Raw genomic sequence first — 20543 nt, forward strand, 5'->3', positions numbered from 1 at the left:
GACTGAGAATGTTTGAGTGGGATTTTCAAGGTAATTTCTTTTAGGTCTTACGCTCCAAAGCCATGTTAGGAAGTTATGGTTAGAAGGTTCCTCTGGTTTCAGCTTACAGTCAGAGCGTAAATGCAAAGGGATGGCCGAGTCTTCTAGGACATGGCAGTCCTTTTATTGCACAACTGCCGCTCCCAAGAGTGGTTCTGCTTCACATTTCTGTATTCATTGCATGAAGACTTTGAATCACTTTTGTATTAACTCACTTTTTGATAAATCTCAAACTTCATGGCACTACTGTCTGAATTCAGAAGCGTGTCGGCAGAGACAAACTTCTTGTTACACCTGAGAGTTGTGAAGAGTCAGATTGCTCATTAAACAAAGCCCTCAGCTAACTTTACAGGGAAGCACAAGCTAGAAGTGCCTTATCAACAGCTGCTGGCTTTCTTCGTTACACCGAGCTGGTGGGTCTGCTGCCAGAATGCAGCCAACCTCCGAGAAACACCCTGGGTAGTGTTTTGGTTGGGGCCTGTTGCTGCCACTTGGCTTCCCCTGGCTTCAGCTGCAGCTACAGTGCAAGTGATCTGTAGGCTTCTTCCATTCACAGGGAAATCGCTTCGTTTTGAAGTTGCAGCCACGAACATCCAGCTGGGTGTGCTGGACCCCAACACTGAGGTGGGGTCACTTCAGTCCAATGCTGCTGCAATCTGTGACCGTCCCAAGGATGGTCTCCAGGGCTTTTCCTACTCTTGATTACCAGTCTTTGGCCATATGCTAAAACTGAGGGCCACAATGGCTTGAGTCCCCAGAAGCTGTCACTGTGGCTGGAAACATGCTCTCGTCAGCTACTTCAAAGAGTAGTATTAGCAATGTAACAGCGTTGCAGGGTGTAGTTCCCCTGTGCAAGTACAGGTCCTCCTGCTTAGTGCTTGTGTGGCATTGACTGTGTTTCTGTGCGTGTTCTATCATTATCCTTGCTGATTTAACGGGGTTGTGTGTAAGAGCACATGCAGCAGTCTCGTGATTATACATTTACAGGACTGGGTCACAGTAAACAAGATGAGAGGGAGAAAGAATTTCCCCCTTTCAGGAAAACCAGTGATTCCCCTATACTGCCAAGGAAGAATTTGCTTTTCTTCTAGGACAGTTATGACGAAGCAGCAGCTTTCCCAAACTGATGAGCAGCCCCAAAGCATTGTGCTCCATATGGGGGTCGTTGAGTTGAGATCAAATGCAGTATCTATTTTCCTTATAATATCTGACATATCCTTTATCTGGGGAAGGAGGAGATGATCTAATTCTTTCCATGTATAACTGAGCTTGCACATACAAGTCATGTATAGTGTCATTCAGATACACAGACCAAAAATATTTTGAGCAGAAACTTAAGAGGAGAGATATTATAGTGGGCAAAGAATCCATGGGTTTTTTTTCCTTTACTTTTGTAGTCTGATCTTGTCCCAAATGCTAAAATTTGTTGACTAAGAACATGTTTTGGTTTATAACTCATGGATCAACTAACTTGCTTTCAGGCATTGTTTTGTTAGGAAGGTTTTGAAGCTTAAGTCTGCCCCATGGGAATGTGTGACATAGTGAGAAATCTTTTGAGAGTATTTTCTTTTTGATAAGCAAACATAAGGCACAAATAACGTTCCTTGTTGTTGTTTTACTTTCCTATGCCTAAAGTGAGGGTTTCTGTGTAGTGCATTTGGCATGAGATGGTCAGGCGATAAAGCTTTGGAATAAAGCTTTAGGATAGAATAGAAGACTTACAATGATCATCGAGTCAAACTGCCTGAATTTTTGTTGGTTTAAGATCGTTGTTTTTAATGTTGATTTTATAATACAAATGCCCATTAGGTAATGGGCCTCAGAGTCTTTGGGTACTTGGGCTATTCCTGCCTCACTGATCTCCTAGCCCAAATGGAGGCCAGATGTAAGAGAATATAGCAAACATACAGGACCAATGGATGAGCGGGCAGCTAGTCCTGCAGGTTAGGCTAGCCATATCCACAGCATCCAGAATGAGGTTGCGTGTACATATGCAGCGCCTTTAAACTGAATATCATTGATTGTTTCTGATGGTTTGGATGCCGTTTCACATTTTGGCAGGACACCCAGCCTCTGCACAGAGCTTTTGTTGATACGGGTTTAGAGAAGTGCCTGGCAGGGGGATGGGCCCTGCGAGGTCCTGCCTTCTGCTGAAACGTCGAGGAGTAAAGATGCTTGGTCCAAGGGAAACCTTCCCTGAGTGCTTCTAAGAGTATGTCATTTTTATATCGTGAAAGAGCCCCACTCACAAACCAGCACCCCTTTGGCTGGCTACTGTGCCAACATTGCCCAGGAAGGTGCCAGCCTGTCCCCGGGACCCTAACCGTTTTCTTTCTGGATCCCAACAGGTGAAGCTGATTGACTACATCCGCAGACAACGGCAGTGTAAGCTGAGCGTGCCCCTCCACGACAGAACAGCAGAGCTCAACAGCTACCCACGATTCAACGACTGGTTAGACATTGTCAATGTGAGGAAAGAAGTCGTGCAGGTAAGGGGAAGACAACGCTCAGCACAGAACCTTCCCGCCCTTTCAAGACATTCCCAGCTCCTGCTGGGTTTGAGTTAGTTTCCTGAACTCACTTTCAGGCAAGGTGGGAGTGTGTGGATACACAGAGGGACCTTTGGTGGAAAGAGTGCTTCCTCTCTCCCAGAAGCAGTGATTACCCAGCAGGGGTGCTGAAACACTCCCTTCCCTTTGTCCCCCTCCCAGAGTTAGTAGGGATCTTCTCTTCATAGTGTTTGAAGCAACGTCTCTCATCTGTTGCTCAGTATGAGTCAAAGGTCCTGCCTTACCACGACCTCCTCTCCTTCTGCCTGCTAGGTCTGAGAGTGATGCCGTAACTTAATCACGTACTACCTTTTAGATAAAAATAATACTGTACCACAGCCAAAAAAGGACCAAGAGTTACAGTTTTGTGCAGTGACATATTCAACAAATGGACAAAAATGTTAAGTTTACAGCCTATTTGTTTCTAAAAGCATGCATGCCACAATTATAAATTGGTGAAGATCCAAAAATAGCCAATAGCACTGTGTCCCTCTAAACTTGGACTAGCAAAAGGGGTCAGAGTTGATGAGTTTATGCCAGACTGATGGTTTTGAAACCATGTAGCCTCACACAGCACTCCTAACTGCAGAATCAAGTGCACTGCAACCCAGTAATGGGCAGGGGGGTTTTGATCTGGATTTTGATGGGGTGGGAGTCTTTGCTCAGAAACAAGAGAGGTTTTTCCATTTTATGCACACCCCCCCCCCCCCAGTAAAGTCTCTCGTTCACACTACCAAAGAGCATTGCATCACTGTAAAAGAATGGAATGAATAACTCTCCTGCGGTGGTCTGTGTGGTGGCCAGCAGCAGCTCTTCATGCTCGCAGACCATGGCTCCTTTTGATCTTTACAGTTTAATTATTAACATGCAAATCACTGGAAGCCTCTTTACTGCACAGAATGATCTGCCGCTTCTGCTGGGATCAGAAATGTCCAGATAAGCCAAGCTCACCAGCTCTTGTCTCTGACGTGTTTTTTTTTTTTCTTTTTTTTGGAAGAGGAGCCTGAAATCCCAGATGTGTTTAGGTGGTTATTGGGAACTCCAGGACTGCAGGGCACTGACATCAGATTGTTCCCTTGGGACTGGGCTGTGCGTGGCTTCCCCATGCTGTTCTGTACTGGGGACACTTCAGTTTAGTGTGACATTAATGGCAGTATAAGTAGAGCTCAGGCCACTGATGGCTGAACAAAGCAGCAAAGGTTTTTTCCATTCTTTTTCCCATTTTTGGCTCTGCAGGCCAGACCACAGTGTTCTCATCCAGTTCCCTTTGATCCTTACACAAGCAAAAATTTGCTTTGACTTCAGCAGGAATCTGCCCGACTGAAAAATTCAGCTAATCTTCATGGAAGTTATTCCAGCTTGGTCCCGAGGTACTAAGCAGACGGTGGTGAGATAAGATGAGTTCAGGACCAGGTTCCTTCCGTTCCCTGCGATTTATTTTGAGTGTGATGCTGGATATTGCCTTCCAGGCCAGTGAGGTTTTGGGTAGCACAGCTAAAGGTGCAGCAGTGACAATGAGAGAACGGAAAAGCAGTCTGTGGCTGTGGCCAAACTGCCAGGCTCCCAACTATTGTTGGTTTCTAAGGTTACTGGAATTGCCTGAGCCTAAAAGAATGTCTTTGTAGCTCTTTTTAAAACCCTTTATGATGCCTGCAGAACTGGGGGGAGGGAAGAGGTGAAGAGAAGGGGAGGAGGAAGGGGGAGGGAGATGGACAGTTCAAATCTGCCACGTCCTGCTAATTCAGGGAGCACTGCCCTTCTCTATGTGTGGTCACTAAAAGGGGCGAACAAATTCGGGTTTGGTCTAAGGCAGGAAGAGAACGTTTTCCAGCTGTTAAATAGTTTTATTCGTGCTCTCTTGCTACCCCCTCCCAAGCAATGACCACTGTAATGAGCTACGTTCCTCCTGTTCTTTGGGACAGAACTACAAGAGGTGTATGAAGCACTGAAATTCCTCTGTGATTCCAAATACAGGGTTCATTTTTAGAAGTTCTGCATCTATTTCATGCAGTTGCAGACAGCTTCTGGAGCATTTATGTTAGCTGGGCAGAGCTGTAACACCCATTGGGTCATTAAAATTATTTTTGAGTAGGCATGCTGGGACAGGCTATAATCTGGCAGAAATGCAAATAGCTGGGCTGATAAATGAATTGCTCTGTTCTTGCAGTGATTTTTTTTTTTTTTTTTTTTTTTTTTTTTTTTGCTAGTGTTATTTTACTGGTTAGAAAACAGCAGTGCAGCCGCTGTTGGTGTTGGTGGCGTGGACATCAGCAGACAGTGCAGGGGATGTGTTTGTCTTTGAGTTGTCTTGCAGAAATGTTGCAGGTATCATGGGATCATTCCTGCTGTTGCTTAGATTTCGTACAGCAAGTGAACTGCACTTCAGCTGGATAATGCTTTCAAAATGGAAATCACTGGCAGAAGGAGCTGTAATAGGTTAGTTATTAAGAAACATGTAATAAGCTCCCTTAGCTTTATGCACGCTGTCTGTGGCATGACTGGGGGAGAGGTGGTCAGGGAGCCTTTAAAGAGATGGCTGCGTAGGTCAGACAAGGAAAACGGGGCCACTTGAGTCCCGTGCCCGGTTCTGTGGCTAGTGTACAAAATACACTGGGGAATGACTTCCCATCTCTAAGATACTGTTAGCTCACTGTGAAACTGAAATAGTCACATGGGGTTTCCTTCTTAATGCTTCCAAAAAGTGCTACAGAGAGAAGGGAAACCCCGCAAATGTTGTGACAGCATATTCATGTCAGGCACAGAGCCCTCTCTTCTTGAGACTTTCAGGCTCTGAAACTAGTTGGAGAAGTTGTCAGGTACCTGTAGAGTCTTGGAGAATGGCTGTGACAGAGCCCTTCCCTGGCCACCCCTGAGATCTACAGAGAGACAGCAGGTACAATGCGGGAGGTGTGTGCGGGTGGAGGGCTCTCCTGTGGCCCACTGCTTGTCAGGGACAAATCAGGAGAGAGGCCTCAGTTCGTGGTTTTCTGCGTTTTTAAATGATTCTCATTCCCTTTGCATTTCTAGTGTTAGTGGAGGGAGTATTTCAAGATTGTGCTAATCTGTGACATAATACCTTTGAAAAACAGCCTAATTGCAAGCAGTTTTTTCGCTCAGCGGTCAGAGAAACAATGCTCTTTTTCTCTCCCTCCCTTCCCCTCCCCTCTCTCCCCCAAGTCCTCTCCCAAATAAAGCTGCCATGCAGGGAAGCACAGAAGCTCCCAGGCTCTCCTGTCAGAAATAGAGCGCTGGCTCTAATTTAGAATATCTGCTGACTCCTGTAGTCCAGAGTGAAGACTATTTTTGCTCAGTGACTTGCTCTAGACATTGTGAAGCTTGAAAGCTCTTGCTGTTATAATTGCTGTCTTGTCGGGCTCCTTTCTTGCTTTGAAAACCTATATTTAAAACAAGAATAATGACTGCTTGTAAAATCCTTTAGTTCTGGAAGAGATCATAGTAATAACAATGCACTGTTTATGGCGTTGGGCAACAGCTAAAACCCCTGTGAACATGGATAGCAGTCAGCCGGTCGTGCTGCGTAGAGTGAAAGGGCTGTTCTGTGCGGACCTAGCGGACTTGGAGGTAGGTGGTGAATGCAAGCTTCGAGTTTGTGATCCTGTTTTGCTGTCTGTGAATATACAGTTCTGAGGGGTAAGGAAACTTTGAACCCCCACCCCAACTTGTGCTATTTCTGTTTCTTTGTTACTGTTCCTCTAATCATTTGCCAGACAGATTTTTATCGTAGAAAATGGTGGCTAGTGTGGAACTCGGCTAATACTGTTCTGTAACTTTCTTTTAAAGTATTTTTCTAGGAAATGGCTGGAGTCCTTGTTTTTGGCTAGGAGTCCTAGAGATTGATTAGTGGTGTGTATGTGTAGTTTAATACTGAAAATGATGCATGAATGGTTAAATATCGTGGATTGAAACTGAGAAGAGAGATACTTGAACTGAGAACTAGAAAAGACAGGACAAGGAACCATAGAGACAGAGGATATATTTAAGCTATGTAGTGGTCTCCAGTGGATAAAAGTTGCTCTGAAAATGGGCATAGAAAAGTATATTGATCTGGACTGTCATGCTGCCATTGAGAGTTGGAGTCAAGAATTGACGGGCCAGTGGGAGGGAGGGAGGATGTGAACAGAGCACTGTCCCCACGCTTAGGCTGATGGAAGAAGTCTCTTGCAGAGCTGCTTACTGGATTCTGGGCTTGGGGCATGGCTACCAAAAAGAAGAGATTAAAAAAATCTCTATTGGCTTATTTTCTTGAGCACAGAAAAAAAGTCCTCTCTGCCTTTACCATTGTTCTTCCTAGAAACATAAGTAATATATTTGTTCCCCCACGTAACTTGTCACCGGCTTAAAAAGTAACTTAAGAACACAGTCATCTCCTTATCATCTTCTGAAACATGTCTGAACCAGCCCTGCTCACCACGTAGCAGGGGTTCCAGTCAATCAAGTTTGGAAAGCTGTTTTTAGAGTAGATAACTGTCATGCACAGGGAGGGGCAAATCCTGCCCCAGTGATTGCTGGCTATAAGCAGGACTTTGCCACCAGGGAGACTATGTGGGAGCAGATGAAACAGTACTGTCGTTGGGTCTGCTTTATGGCTGTTCCATCTGGGGAATGTATTTGACTCTTGGTGTATGTAGTTTTTTGCAATACGTCCTGCTTGCTTGTGAAACTCGTCTCACTCCCTCTTCAGCATTTATGCCAAAGACCTGCTTTCTTGTAAGTAGTGGAGAGTGGTTGCAGAGCAAGCCAGGGGCAGCGCTTGGCACGTGAGGGAGCAGAGCAGGAAAGGCTCGTGCCTTGAGTGGGAATTGTCTGCTAAGAGTCTCTGGCTGCCCCTGTGAAAATCCGTAGAGGATGAGGCATTGGCATAGGGTTGATGAGACTGAGACCATGGCAGAAGGTTATACTTGCGTGGTCTGTGATCTAGCTTGTAGCAGATCGTGCTGATCAGTTGTTGGAGGAAAAGCGTGGGGTTTACATGTGTGCATCGTTCCTTTGGCTGGGGCAATAGAAGAGGCAGATCTGCCTAAGCCTATCGGTTTTCCACAGCTGTATCCTCTCGTCTTTTTCTGTCAGTGTATCTGCAGGAACAGACTGTGAGGACTTGGGCAGTTTGGGGATTTCCATGGGTCTGGCAGCAGAAGCTCTGACTGGACTGCCAGATAGCAGAGATCCTGAATGTGCTAATTGTGTGTATGCAAATTAACTCTGTCCTGCAGGCTTCCTGGATCTAAAACTCCATCACTATTTTCCAGCTGAAGGCCTCTCCCCAGCGTAAAGAGCTCTTGGAAAATATTCTCTACTGCTGCCAGGGTTCCCTTCCCCTGCCAAGGGGTCCAGGTGCCCCTCGCAGCCTTGTGCACTGTGAATGGTTCGTGGCATGAGGTCACACGAGGCCTTTCAGGATCTGCAGTGAAACACTGTGACTGCTACATCTGTTTTCCCACAGAAACCCAGTAAGTGACAGCAGCTCTCCTGTCTACAAAGAACAGACTAGATGGGAATGCCCTCAGATCATCAGCTCCTCTCCACCCTGCCTGTGGCATGAGAGGTGAAACAGTGAAGAGGGAGATGTTAGCATGTGTATACTCACAGCTTAATGTAAGCTAGAAATTTCGTGTGAGAGGCTTTCCCGAATGCCCATAAAATCTCCAGAAATTCAATAATACGACAATTTTTTGGTACGTACTTCACTGGACACCAGTAAACCAGAGCAAAATAACAACTAGCAGGCACAAGATGTTCTTAAGAGCCATCCTTACGTGCTTTGCTTAGGGCTATCAGTGGGAATTTAAGCACCTTATGTAATGGGCTTTCTCTTCTAGCATCTGCTGCTTTACGGGAGGATGATTGGTGAGGGAATGTATTGATTTAAGAGGAGGCATTTGGGGCCTTGACAACTGTCCAGCTTTATAGGAAGAGCCATGTCTACCAGGTCAAGGAGCAGGTCAGACTGATTTTGCAGAGTGCTAGCAGCGGCATTAGTTCTGTAGGCTTATCTGCAGGGAGGAATCTTTACCAAAAATAACCCATCCACTGTGGTGGATACCAGCATTTTTGCCATGTTTCAGGGATTTAAGTTGGACACCAGACAAGATTAAAGACCTTCTTACACTGTTGTGAACTCTTCACCCTGAGTAATTGAGGCTAACCTTTGGATGGCTTCTTGGATGCACTGTGATTCACTTTTCTGTCTTTTAAATGCATACCATGAAGTGCACAGTCTGTAATGCCTGATAAGCAGGAGGGCTTTGTAGAAAAGTCCTCTTACCTGTTGTAGAGAGGAATAATTTCCTGGTTTGGGCTTTTTAGCATCACTTCTGCTGAGCGATGTGTGGTGAGTAAGGCTTTAGATTTTGCTGGCAGTTTGGAGGTGCTGAAAGATTGAAAGCAGGTTCTGTCTCTCCTGCTCTTTCTTTCCTTCTTTCTTTCTTTTTTTTTTAATCTGACCTTATTAGAGTGGTATCTCTTGCAGCTTGCCCTGTTGTTCTGTAGCCAAGGCGAGGTGTGCCCAGGGAGATGGTTGGTACTTCGCTTGGCCCTAACGCAAGCCTTTAAGCTGCGTTTGTTTAAAGCCACAGCACCCCTGAAGAAGCAGGTGGAGAGAGGTCTGTCGGACCCCCATTTCTTTCTCTCAGTGCTGAAGACTGGGAGTAACCCCTTCGCAAGGGCCTGGAATAGCACTTGCGCTGAGCGGGGTTGGAGCCCACCACATGCTCCTCTGAGATGGACGCTGTCAGGGTGCTCCACAGGGGACGTTCTTCCCCCCCAGCTCAACAGCTGAGCCACAGCATCAGCAGCAACTGAACCTGTTTCAGGAGCCATCTTGAACTAGTGACCCTCATCGTTGTCACACTGGCTGGGGGGCTAACACAGAGCTAAATCATATCAGGCCAATCTTACAGGGATCAGGTTGACCAGTTTTATGTTAAGCCACCACATATGTGCAGCACATGAGTGGCTGTTTAAAGAAAGCCTCTTACTTCCCCTCCCTCCCCGCCCCCCCTTTTAAGGCTTATTTCTTTTGTCGCGTGTCATGGGGGCTGGCAGCAGGTTCAGAAAGTCTGAGCTCTCCCAGCTCAAGGTCATTGGGATTGTTCAAATATAATCTCCTTTTCTGTACTTATACTTCCCTACAACTTGCTATTCTGTCTTTCTAAAATTAAACTATTGAGCAAACTGGTAGATTGGTCTTTACATGCAGGCCCGGGAAGGGGACAAGCTAGCAGCAGGCTGGCCCTCTCTGTGAATACTGTAGCACCCCATCCCTGCTGCCCTCGGGCATCCGGACTGGTTGTGAGCTCAACAGTGCTGTGCCTTGGGAACAGTGAGTGTGGGTGCTGTTACAACCAGGAGCTGAGCCTGGATGCCATTCCACATACCTCTTACAGTGGGGAATTCCCCGGTTAAGCCTTGTCTATACTAGCACAACCAGGAGAGCTAATTTGGAGTAAGTTAAAATAGTCAGTCCTGCCTTATTGATACAAATGGAAGCACGCACTCATTTTTTTCCTTCAAAGGCCTAATAGCCCATTTCTTACTCCACTGAGGACTGACTGTACAGGGACAAGGCTCTTGGCAAAGGTGTGGTGGCATCTGCCCTGGGTAACTGCTGGACTTTGCCCTCCTTGTAAAAGGAGAGCAGACAGTAGAGAACCTGGCTGCATCCTGGCTGCTTGAGTGGACACAGGCTTGCAGACCAGACTGATTTCCTCCTTTTTTTTCCGTAGCCTCTGTGGTTTGGGGTATTAAAAATTATTTTATTGGGATTTGCTTTACTGACTTTGCTGTGATCTCTAAACCGGGCAGGAAGAACATGTTTCAGTCTGATGCCAAACTTGCTTTTACAAGGCATCATGGCTCGCTAACATTTCTGCCGACCCAAATGTTGTTTGCTGCCAAGCCTTGATACCTTCTGTGCCAGTCACCACCCTGAGTGTTAGCACCACAGATCAGTGGTGCTTGTCCACTCCGGATCCTGCTACGGAGCAGGCATTGGAGAAAGTGGATCCCAAACGGTGCTGCCACCAGTCCCGTCCCAGCTGGCCCTGCAGTTCAGCTGCTTGCGCTGGCTGTTTAAAGTCTGGGCTGTGGAACTGGCTGTGGTGGAAAAGCTTTGCTTTCCCGAGGAAATCTTAGTCTCTTCCACTTTACTGATTGACTTACTAATAGCTCTAATAAGTTACTGGTTACATTTGTGTTGGGTGAAGGATAGGGGGGGGTGAGGCGATACGGGGTAACGTGACTTGGTAGCTTGTACTGGGATCTAGAATGACGCTGCTGCTTAAAACAGTGGCTACATCATCTGGGTTGTTTTCTCAGTGGGGAGTGGTGGGGGTGAGAAAATGTTTCAGGATAATTCAAGAATGACATAGCCGTAATCCCACTTACTCTAAGACCGTGTAAATGCATGAAATGGGATGTTTTTGTAGGAGACGTTGGCTTTCCCTTGTGATTAATGGGGAAACATTAGCTTCCCTGCTCCAGAGCACAGGGGCACTCATGGCGGTGTAAAAAACTTTCTCCTGTGTTACCCTAAAACTCGCTGTGTTTTTGCCCCCAGTCACTGTCCCTTTTAGAGCTGCTTGTGTGGCTGCGAGCGATGTCCTGCATTGCAGAACTGCCCTTGTGATACCGCTGAACAAAGATGCTTCTGTGAGCTGCCCGTCTGCGTGCAGGGGAGAGGAATTCGGGGGGTGCTGGGGAAGGAACTGTAAGAAAGACTCGGTTTATTTCTGTCTGAGCAAACCTGTACCGGCTTTGTGCTGGAACATTGGAGTTGTGGAAACCCATTCCAGCTTCAGCTCAGATGATCTGAACCCCTGGGGGTTTTTGTCCTTTGGAGTGTAGTATCAGGTTAGGAGTCCCAGGGGGGCAGATTTTGCAGAGCGTTTTCACTGGAGTCCTTGGGCTTTCTGCATTTTATCCAAGTGGAAGTCAATTGGGAACAACCTTTTTGGGGCAGTCTTACTCCTGCATCTTGGTGGTGCAGGTGTGCAGAAAAATGAATATTAATTCCTAGAGTCAGCTGGGATATCTGTGCTTTGGTTTTTGTGCTAATAGTAATTATAGAAGAACAAGAAAATTTGCCCAAACTTCATTGAACTCTGGCTCTACTATGGACCTGCTTTGTGCTTACTGCTCATTTAAATTCTTGGCTTCTCCTTGAGTCAGCTGTGTTTTGTGTTTCGTCCGGTTCAGGGCATGTGACGGAAGATACAGGATGCAGTTCTTAGACTTCTTCCCTTTCTTAATTTATTCTTTCTCTTTGCTCCATACAACAGTTACTAAAAATGGAAACTATGTGGTTACTCTTTGTGTTACCACCTACGAAGCTCCAAAGGTTGGGGCTGTTTCTAGCACTGTCACAGTTAAGTCATGCGTCAGATCTCAAAGGCATGAGTCTGGATTTAGAAAGATGCGATTGTTAAAGAACATTCAACAACATTCATTGAAATTGGATTCATAGTCGGAAGTGGGGTTTAAGAATCAGAGGATTTCAAGCTTTTTATTTGTCCAGACAGTGAGACACACTTGAGTTTCCTCTTCAAGTAAAAGTTGAAACCCTTTTATATAGCTTGATTCAGGGAGTTGAAACTTTAGGAAAGAGGCCAAATATTGTGAAATTTGTGACCTCATTGTGAGAGTAGGCAGCAGTGAGGTTTGTTTAGGCAAAACTTTCAGGGAAATTCCTGGGTAACTGGGCTAAATATCCTGGTTTTGTTTATTAACCACAATTGCTGCAGACTTACACTGGAAACATTTGAATGGGGGAGGAGAGAGGCGACACAGCCAATTCTGTGTCAGGAAATACCAGATCATTTCTGCTTTCCAGTCTCTTGTATCTTATGTGTCTGCCTGATCTAAACCTTATCACTTTGGGGTCTTTGGTGTATTAAGACATACAAGGAGTTCTGCATAAATATCTTTCCATGCAAGATACGGGTAAGGCTGGTTCTCTAATGAAGGAAAAATTGCTTGAGGAGGAGGTCACTATCTCTTTGTCAAAACATTTCATTTTGTTTAACAAAAGGAGTAATTTTCCTCACTGTTTTTACTTTTCACTGCCGTACTGAAAAGCCAAACATCTTTATCTGACATTTTTTTCAGGTTTTTTAGGCCTGTTTTGTTTCTGACTGCTATTGTTAATGAAAAAGTTAAGCTTTTCTCAGTAGCTTTTCAAAAATACTAAGTGAAAACTTTCCACAAGCGTAGAAGAATATTTCAGTCACCCCCTAATCCTAACCTAAATACCAGAGAGCGACCGTAACATCCTAGTGGTACAGAGCACACTTGAGCATATGCCTGGGCTCTCATGATGTAGGGAGGAGAGAGAGCTCTTGAGCGCTGGCTGAGATCTGCCACATGGTCGTTACTGACCCAGGGATCCTTGAGAGAGATGCACTACCAAAATGAGTAAATCATGAGTCAGACCAGGCAGTGAGACAGTGGCACTATTTAAAGTGCATCAGAATAACAAGTGACAGGCTTATTTATATACGTATATTAAAAAAAAATGTCTCTTGTTTTTCTGCAGCGAATACCAGAGGAGCTAACCTTAGATGCCTTACTAGAAATGAATGAGTCCAAGGTGAAAGAAACGATGAAGAGATGTGGTGCCAGAGATGAGGAGTGCTCCAGGCTCAATGGGGCACTGAGCTGCTTACGGAAGGTGACGGAATCAGGTACAGACTGCCACGGTGTTCTGTGGAATTACTTTCTCGGCAACCCATCCTGCTTCCTTTCATATGAGACAGTCTGCAAAAGCCTCCAGACAACGTCTTTGGGTTCTGTAACCAGTGTCAGGTTACGGCTCCTGCATGTGCGTGAAGTTGCAGGGATCAAACGCGTCTAGAGCTGTGGATTGGATTTGGTTTCAACAGCGTGTCAAATAAATAAATAAATGGAAATAAACATATGTAGAAATATCCTCTCCTACTCAATAGGCCATATCCTTATTCCCTCTCTGTTCAGGGTTGTGTCTAATGCTCCAGTTAATCCTCCATCATTCGGTACACATATCCTTGACCTAACGAGTACAACCAGATTTCTCGTAGGTAATCCCGTCCCCAAATATTGCTAGCTCAGAGAGAAGGTGTAATTCTGCTTGGCATTGCCTTGCTCAGAAGCCTGAGTATTGATCAGCTCCATGCTTTGGAAGAGAACAGCATTGCTCTGACAACCCTTTATCTCTGTAGCTTGCAGTGTGCCATTTGATGCGCTTCTTTTTAAAACCGCTTGCCTCCTGCTATTTTTCTTTGACTGCTAGAATTGATAAGAATTATTAGCCAAATTCCAACAGCAGATTCAAGAGGTAGAAAGAACCCCGATCTACCTTGAAATTATGGAAAGAAGGGTACTGTATAATTAGAAATGCGTGTGTTCAGCATACAAATGGGTCTGACCACAGGTTATTTAAGAGCAGTCAAGCTCAAGATTCCCAGAGTGCTGTTTCACCGTCTTCCTGTCACCTTCCCCAGGCTCCTTTCAAAGGCATTGTAAAATCTGTTTGTACAGAGGTTTTTGTCACAGCACACTGGTACTAACGTGCATCAGGTCTTTGTTTGTAATAATTATCAGCCTGTCACTGAAAGGTGATCTTTCCTGTTGCTATTACGACAGTTCATACCATTTGCAAATCAGAAAGATTAGTTAATGGAAAAGTCAGCAAGCAGCTCAGCTGTGTGTTTCCTTTTTCTAATCTTTCATGTCCTGGGTTGTCAAATATTTCCCATCCATACTGTGGCAAAACCAGCTGTTGTTCAGAATTCATGGCGTTCACTTATTATGAAGAAATGGCGTTTTTTAAAACCTGGGTAAATGATCTCTTTTCAACCACTGACTGGTCAACAGGACACCAGGCTCTGAAGCTTTGACTTTTCACCTTGATTTAAGTCATTAAGGACATACTTAAAATTAAGCCAGAGAGTTATCCTGATGAATTAAGCCTCTGAAATTATCCCAATAATCTGTGCATTCCCACTTTGCTGCCTGCAGGTCTTTATACTTTTTCCCCCCATTTATACCCAGAAGTCTACAAGCTGTCCTGACCATTCTGAGCTACAGTGCTAGGCATGGCAGGAGGCAGAGCTGGCTGCACCTGCGACCCAGCAGGATGTGGTGGTTGCTTTTTGTCCAGCTGTCTGTCCCTGCTGCAGCTCTAGCTAATGCAGCCTGAACAAACACAGCAGCCCTGTGCTGGGTGCTGCTGCTGCCTGTCCTTGAACAGCAGTGCCCCAGTACTCCAGAGGTGTCAGCTGGCCAAATGACTATCGGGAGCTCCTAGGTACTCCTAGTTTCCAGTCTAATGGCCTTTCTCAGTTTAAGTGGTATTTAGCAGCTCTGTTGGCTAATATAAAATAGTTTCCTCTTTTTACCAAAGACCAGTCTCAAAGCAGACAGGGTGCCAGGTGGGATGTACGGATTTGTCCAAACAGATTGGCGCCAAATCCACGTAGGTTTGCAGTGGGAGGTGGGTGCCCATTTTATGTAGGTATGTACATCCCTCATCCTTCAGTAGGGCCCCAGTCTGTTAAAACTCAGCCCGTCTTAGAACACAGGACCCGATTTTAGCTTCTGAGAGACAGCTACAGATGGGAAAGAAGGGTAGTTGTTACTGCCGTTCTCTTTTTAAAGGTTACTGTAGCTGATGGGTGTCAGCGGAGGAGAAAGCAGGCTTGCACCTTGGCTAGGTGCAGGGCAGGGGGGGAAACCCCACCTTACAGCCTAAAGCAGCGTGATGTGGTATGTGTATACATTGGCTGTTCTTTTTAATCAGCCCCTAACATTGCTCTGGTTGGTGAACAGGTGGGGAGTTAAAAGATGATGTGCTGATGAATCTTTCTGAGGCACGGCGAGAGAACAGCTCTGCAAACACGACCGAATCCCCCTGCTCCTCTGTGCCCACATGGACTCCCTCTGCACTGCACCTCCCCAAGGGCAACAGCCAGCAGGCACGTTCTGTGTCGGTATCTACAATCCCGTCTTCAGACTCTCTTGCCTCGAGTCACGGACCTTCTATCTATGCAGAAAACCTCCTGGACCCTTTTGCGTTCCCCGCACACAGCGGAAGGTTGACGCCAAGGACTCCTCACAGCATCACCATCACTCCACCAACCACTCCTCAAGCCAAGAGACGACATAAGTTGAAGCCACCACGGACTCCTCCTCCCCCTTGCCGCAAGGTCTTTCAGCTGCTGCCTAACTTTCCAACCCTCACAAGGAGCAAGTCCCATGAATCACAGTTGGGAAACAGGATAGATGAAGTTCCTCCGATAAAGTAAGCATGACACATCCTCCTTCCCCGTGGGCACTGGTGGGCTGTGTTCATACTAAAGGGCATTCAGTGCTCCAGTTCTGACTCTGTGAAAGAGCCGGTGGCCAGTTGCCTTGTCATGGTTTCACTGTAGTCTGACAATCTGTATCAGTGGGATATTCTAAGATAACTACAAAACCTGCCTGTTAATAGAGTACCTCAGATAAATTCAAATAAATTTCAAGTAAAGTTGCACCAGCTGGGGAGGTTGGGATGGCTGCTGTTATTAAAGGGCCCCAGACAGTTTTTCTCAAGCGTCTAGTAGCCAATTCCACGTACAAAAATTCTCTTCTGTCCTTAAATGTTCCTCACAGTTCAGGTGGCTGGCATCCTTTTATGTTTTTCTCTTAAGATGTGTTTTAACTGCTTGTATGAGCTTTAAAACACATTTATTACAGTATAGACAGCTATAGCTCCATAACAAGACAAATGGCCTTAGGCTACACCTTTTTTTGGACTGATCCAGGCTTTGAGGTACGCTCTTTTGTATTGGTAGGATGGGAGGTATTCATCTAACATTTCACCAGTAATCGAAACTGGGAAAGAAATGAGCCTTCCAAAGACTGGCTATCCCTAAACATTGCAGAGTCTTAGGTGGGCATCCAAAGTCTGTAGCAGGCACTGGATCATTACAACTTAACCGTAGCTCTTTGACCACCTGTGAGAGTTCAAAGAGCCTGTTCTGCTCAGGATCTTTTTGCCAAAATTACGTTGTTATGTAAGGGCACCTAGCCCAGCTCAGAATGGAGTTGAGATTTTGGGTGGAGCATTAACAGCAAAGGGCAGCAGTTTTGATGCTGCAGTACTGTCTTGCCTGCTGATTGACATGAAAGAGGTCGTTATAAACGTGTAGCCTTGTAAGCAGTACAGTATTCTGCCACACTGTGGGTGCATGTAAACTTTATCCTAAAACCTGCAAATTGCTGAACATCTAAATGCAGCCAGTAAGCATCTGTGGCCAAGGCCCAGCTTTGTTTTGAAATTCAGTGGTAAGAACCTCGTCCAGTTGTGGTCCAGGTCCTGCTGATGAATTGCGCAATGTAGCCCCCCGTGATTCAGGCGCCCATGGAGCCTGCCGGCCTTGCACGGCCCCATTAACGCTGCTCCTCTGTGAGCCGAAATTCAGGGGCATCTTGTGCGCCTCGCTCGCAGACTGGAGCTGGAGCTCTCCCCAGCAGAGACTGCTGTTTGTAGGCAGGGACATACTGGCTGTGCGGCAGCTTGCGGTGCCTGTGCAAACCCAGAGATGTTTGTAAACCCGACATCAGGTGCTGCAGGAAGGAGTTTCTGCTCCAGCAAAGTGTGTATCCTGTCACATGAATGCCTTAAAAAAATTTTTTTTTTTTTTTTTCCTCTCTAGGTTCGGTAAGAGATTTTTACAGGGCTGTCTTCATTTCATTGCTGAGAGAGAAGACCTGTCCTTGTCAACTGTCTGTTGATCATCCCTGTGCAACCTCAGGAGGTCCTCAATGGGGCCTTCTATCCCAGTTTCTGTGGACTTTCACAGGAGCTTGGCCTACTGGAGAACTGCAGGATGTTTACATGGTCTTTTCTGTACCTGGTATTTCTTCAGATGACAAAAGCAAGGAAAAGGAATACTGATGTTTAAAGGGTTAAAGCAAGGGGTTTGGGTGTAATTGCTTGTCTGTGACTGCAGACAGCTGTTACTGATGCCTCCTGGTACTAGAAGTAACTTCGTATCCAACCATTTGGTGTCTTTGGGTGTTCATCAGCAATCATCATCTGTAATGAAATTAGACAGTTGTGTGCAAACTCTGAGAAACGCTTCAGCACGTGCTTAAATGTGGAGTGCTTACCATGATGCTGATGAGTCTGTTCAGGTGCTTAACAGCTTACAGGACTAGGACTTGTCTTTTCATCCAGTAACTATCGCTGCCATTTAGTGGTTTAGCTATCCTGATGCGTCTGTCTCGGACACAACCCGTAAGTTTGGAAGCTAATGTAGAAAGATGCGGGTATCTTGGAAAGGTCTCACCTTTTTGTAGAGTATAAAAGTCCAAATAAGGACATACTACACATGTATCTGAGGCCTTTTAAAGCAAAAATTTCAGGCATTACTTTTAGAAATGGAAAAGCATAGAAAGAAAATTGTAAAATGAAAATGCAAGTGGAAATCTGAGCATTTCACTGTGGAGAGTGATAAAATTTATGCAAGAAATAAAAAGGCGTTAAAATAAATTCAAATAGAAATGAAGAATTTTGGCGCTTCTATGCGTACAGTCATATTGTCTGGTTTAAAATCTATACTGTAGGCTCTTCTAAGTGCGATTCGATTCCAAACCTCTTTATACTCATTAGGACCCTTCAGTAAGGGTTTAGCCATCTTAACCTTGGTATTATGACTAATTCAGATGACTGTGCATTTGGACAGCCACACTAGGTCAGCGGTGTTCCTTGGAACACCAACTAGTCATTCCACCCTATCTAAGGTGCTGAAGACCACAGATGCCTTTAAAAGTTCACTGGAGTAACGATGAAAAAGAATCTGGTGCCATCTAGGGTCAAATAAAGGGTCTGGCTTTTTGTAAGCGTTGACAGTGTCCAGCCTTGAAGCTGTGTGGATACTGGTGGATTTGAGTTTTCTCCAGACTTGCAATATGGCTATAGATTTAATTCAGGGAGTATGCTGGAATCTTCATATTTGAGAGTTTTTACGAAGTTTTGTGGTATAACCACTGGAGCGCTGGACTGGCATTTTAAAGTCGAGGTCTCCCTTTCTGCACTTAGCTGTTAGCTAAGTGGTCTCACTTTTATTCTTCTGGGTCACACTGGCCCTGTCTATGAAGTAGAGATAATAATTTTCAGTATAAAAGAATATTCTGAAGTCTACTTACACTGCATGAAAACTGGGTGATGGTATTCGTGGTAAACCAGGTGGGAGTAAAGTCTGACTTTCCACTTTGTTCTAGGAATGGTCTAGACCTAATCAGGTGGATTCCTGTAATCCCTAAATGTAAAACATAATGATTTAACAAAAAGAAGGAAGAAATATGGTTCCACCACCAAATCTTATCTTACATTGCCTCCATATGAAAATAAATAAAAGAGCAGTGTCTGGTAGCAGCTTTACGGCAGAAAGCAAACCAATCTGAGCTGTGCTGCTGACAGTGTCGTGGCTACTAGTCTTCATCTGTGACAGTGGTCACTTTGCTTCTGTCTAGACTGGTAAGCACTTGTGAGTAATCCTTCCCTAAAACATCCTTTTGTTCTCCGCCAGAACTCTCCCAAGGATCCCCTCAAACGGTACGAAGAGACTTCGGCTTAGCCGTCACACACAGGTAGGCACCAGGGGCTGTGGGAGCCGCAAAGGGGACGGAGGGGTCAGACCAGCACAGCGTCCTGTTTAGAGCGTTCGTAGGAGTCGTGACTCTAAGATAGTTGGGTCAGGTGCCTCGTTTGCCAAGTTCAGCCTTAACTATGTATTTCAGCTTCATTTCCTTTTAATATAGGCACTTGAAGTCCTTCTTACAAAGGCGATTGGCTCTGATTCCGCAGTGACTAGCGTAGCAGCAGTGTTGTGTACGGGGGGATGGGCCCAAGCGCGCCAAACGTGTAACGGGGCCCTTTCTAAAACACTTCCACTGCTACAAATGAACGAGAGTTTGCTCCTTCCTCCCTGCACGGAAAGAGCATCTATTTCCTTTTTCCTCCCTTGTAGCTTCCTGCATCCCCCCTTCCCAAATCCAAACAAAACTGGACCAGCCGTTCTAATGCCGAACAGAGCCAACCGTTTAGTTCTCTGGTAAAAGGGATAATACTCCCACCACCGCCCACCCATCGTAAATTGGGTCCCAGTTCTACAGCGATGTTCAGGTGAACATAACCAGCACCATGTGACGTGTCCTGCTGACCTGTGGAGGGACACCAGCAGCTGATAGGCAGCACATGCTCATGGGCTGGTTCTGCACTTGGAGCTGCTCCCTCTGAGTACTTGCTTGGTTCATGAGGTGAAGTTGAATTCCAGTTTGAGATTTTTTTATGAAAAGAAGTGGTATTCTGTCACTTGGGTGTCTTTGACTGCACAAGGCTTCAGATGCGCAATTGCTGCGCTGTGACTTTGAGGACCTTGTAGCGATGTGTGTTCGTGCACACCCTGTCTCCTTGTCAGAGACTCCTCTGAGCACCGCTCAGCACTGTTCCGAGACTGGAGAACTCGCAAGAGGCCAGCAGAGACGCTGCCAGCCTTCTCTTGGTTGCTTTTGATCAGGAAAGTGAGAAGTCTTCTCCTCAGCACCACTCGCCCTTTTCAGAAAGAGCTAAAGAAGTATAGCCTGTCTGTAACTACCTACAAACACTAATTTTCCTTTAGGCGCCAGTGGAACATCATTTTTCCCCTCTTGTCTCTACCTAGGTTCTCTACAAAGTCTTGGTTATCTCAGATTTGCCAAGTCTGTCAGAAAAGCATGATGTTCGGGGTGAAGTGTAAGTACTGCAGGTGAGCACACAGTGGTGACCTTTTTCACTTGATCCATGAAAGTTTGCCAGGAACGTGTATCTCTTGATGTGATGTGCTCTTAGCAGTGGCATCATTTTTTCAGTCAGCTTCTGAACTGGCGAAGGGATGCTTTGGCATGACTATACTTCAGGTTGGCAGCCTGACACATGGA

General features: G+C 45.7%; 1 protein-coding gene across 1 annotated transcript in view; it reads left to right on the top strand.

Annotated features, from left to right (window-relative positions):
• Positions 1–20543, top strand: part of KSR1 (kinase suppressor of ras 1) — a 69481-nt gene that overhangs the window by 35828 nt on the left and 13110 nt on the right. Inside the window, exons 2-7 of the mRNA XM_086475124.1 lie at positions 2388–2528; positions 13138–13285; positions 15408–15879; positions 17276–17280; positions 19154–19214; positions 20288–20371. Coding sequence (XP_086331250.1) covers positions 2388–2528; positions 13138–13285; positions 15408–15879; positions 17276–17280; positions 19154–19214; positions 20288–20371 — 911 coding nt within the window. The remainder of the gene's footprint in view (positions 1–2387; positions 2529–13137; positions 13286–15407; positions 15880–17275; positions 17281–19153; positions 19215–20287; positions 20372–20543) is intronic.

The sequence above is a fragment of the Leptosomus discolor genome, chromosome 18, assembly GCF_034619465.1.
Source record: "Leptosomus discolor isolate bLepDis1 chromosome 18, bLepDis1.hap2, whole genome shotgun sequence".
Classification (NCBI taxonomy): Eukaryota; Metazoa; Chordata; class Aves; order Leptosomiformes; family Leptosomidae; genus Leptosomus; species Leptosomus discolor.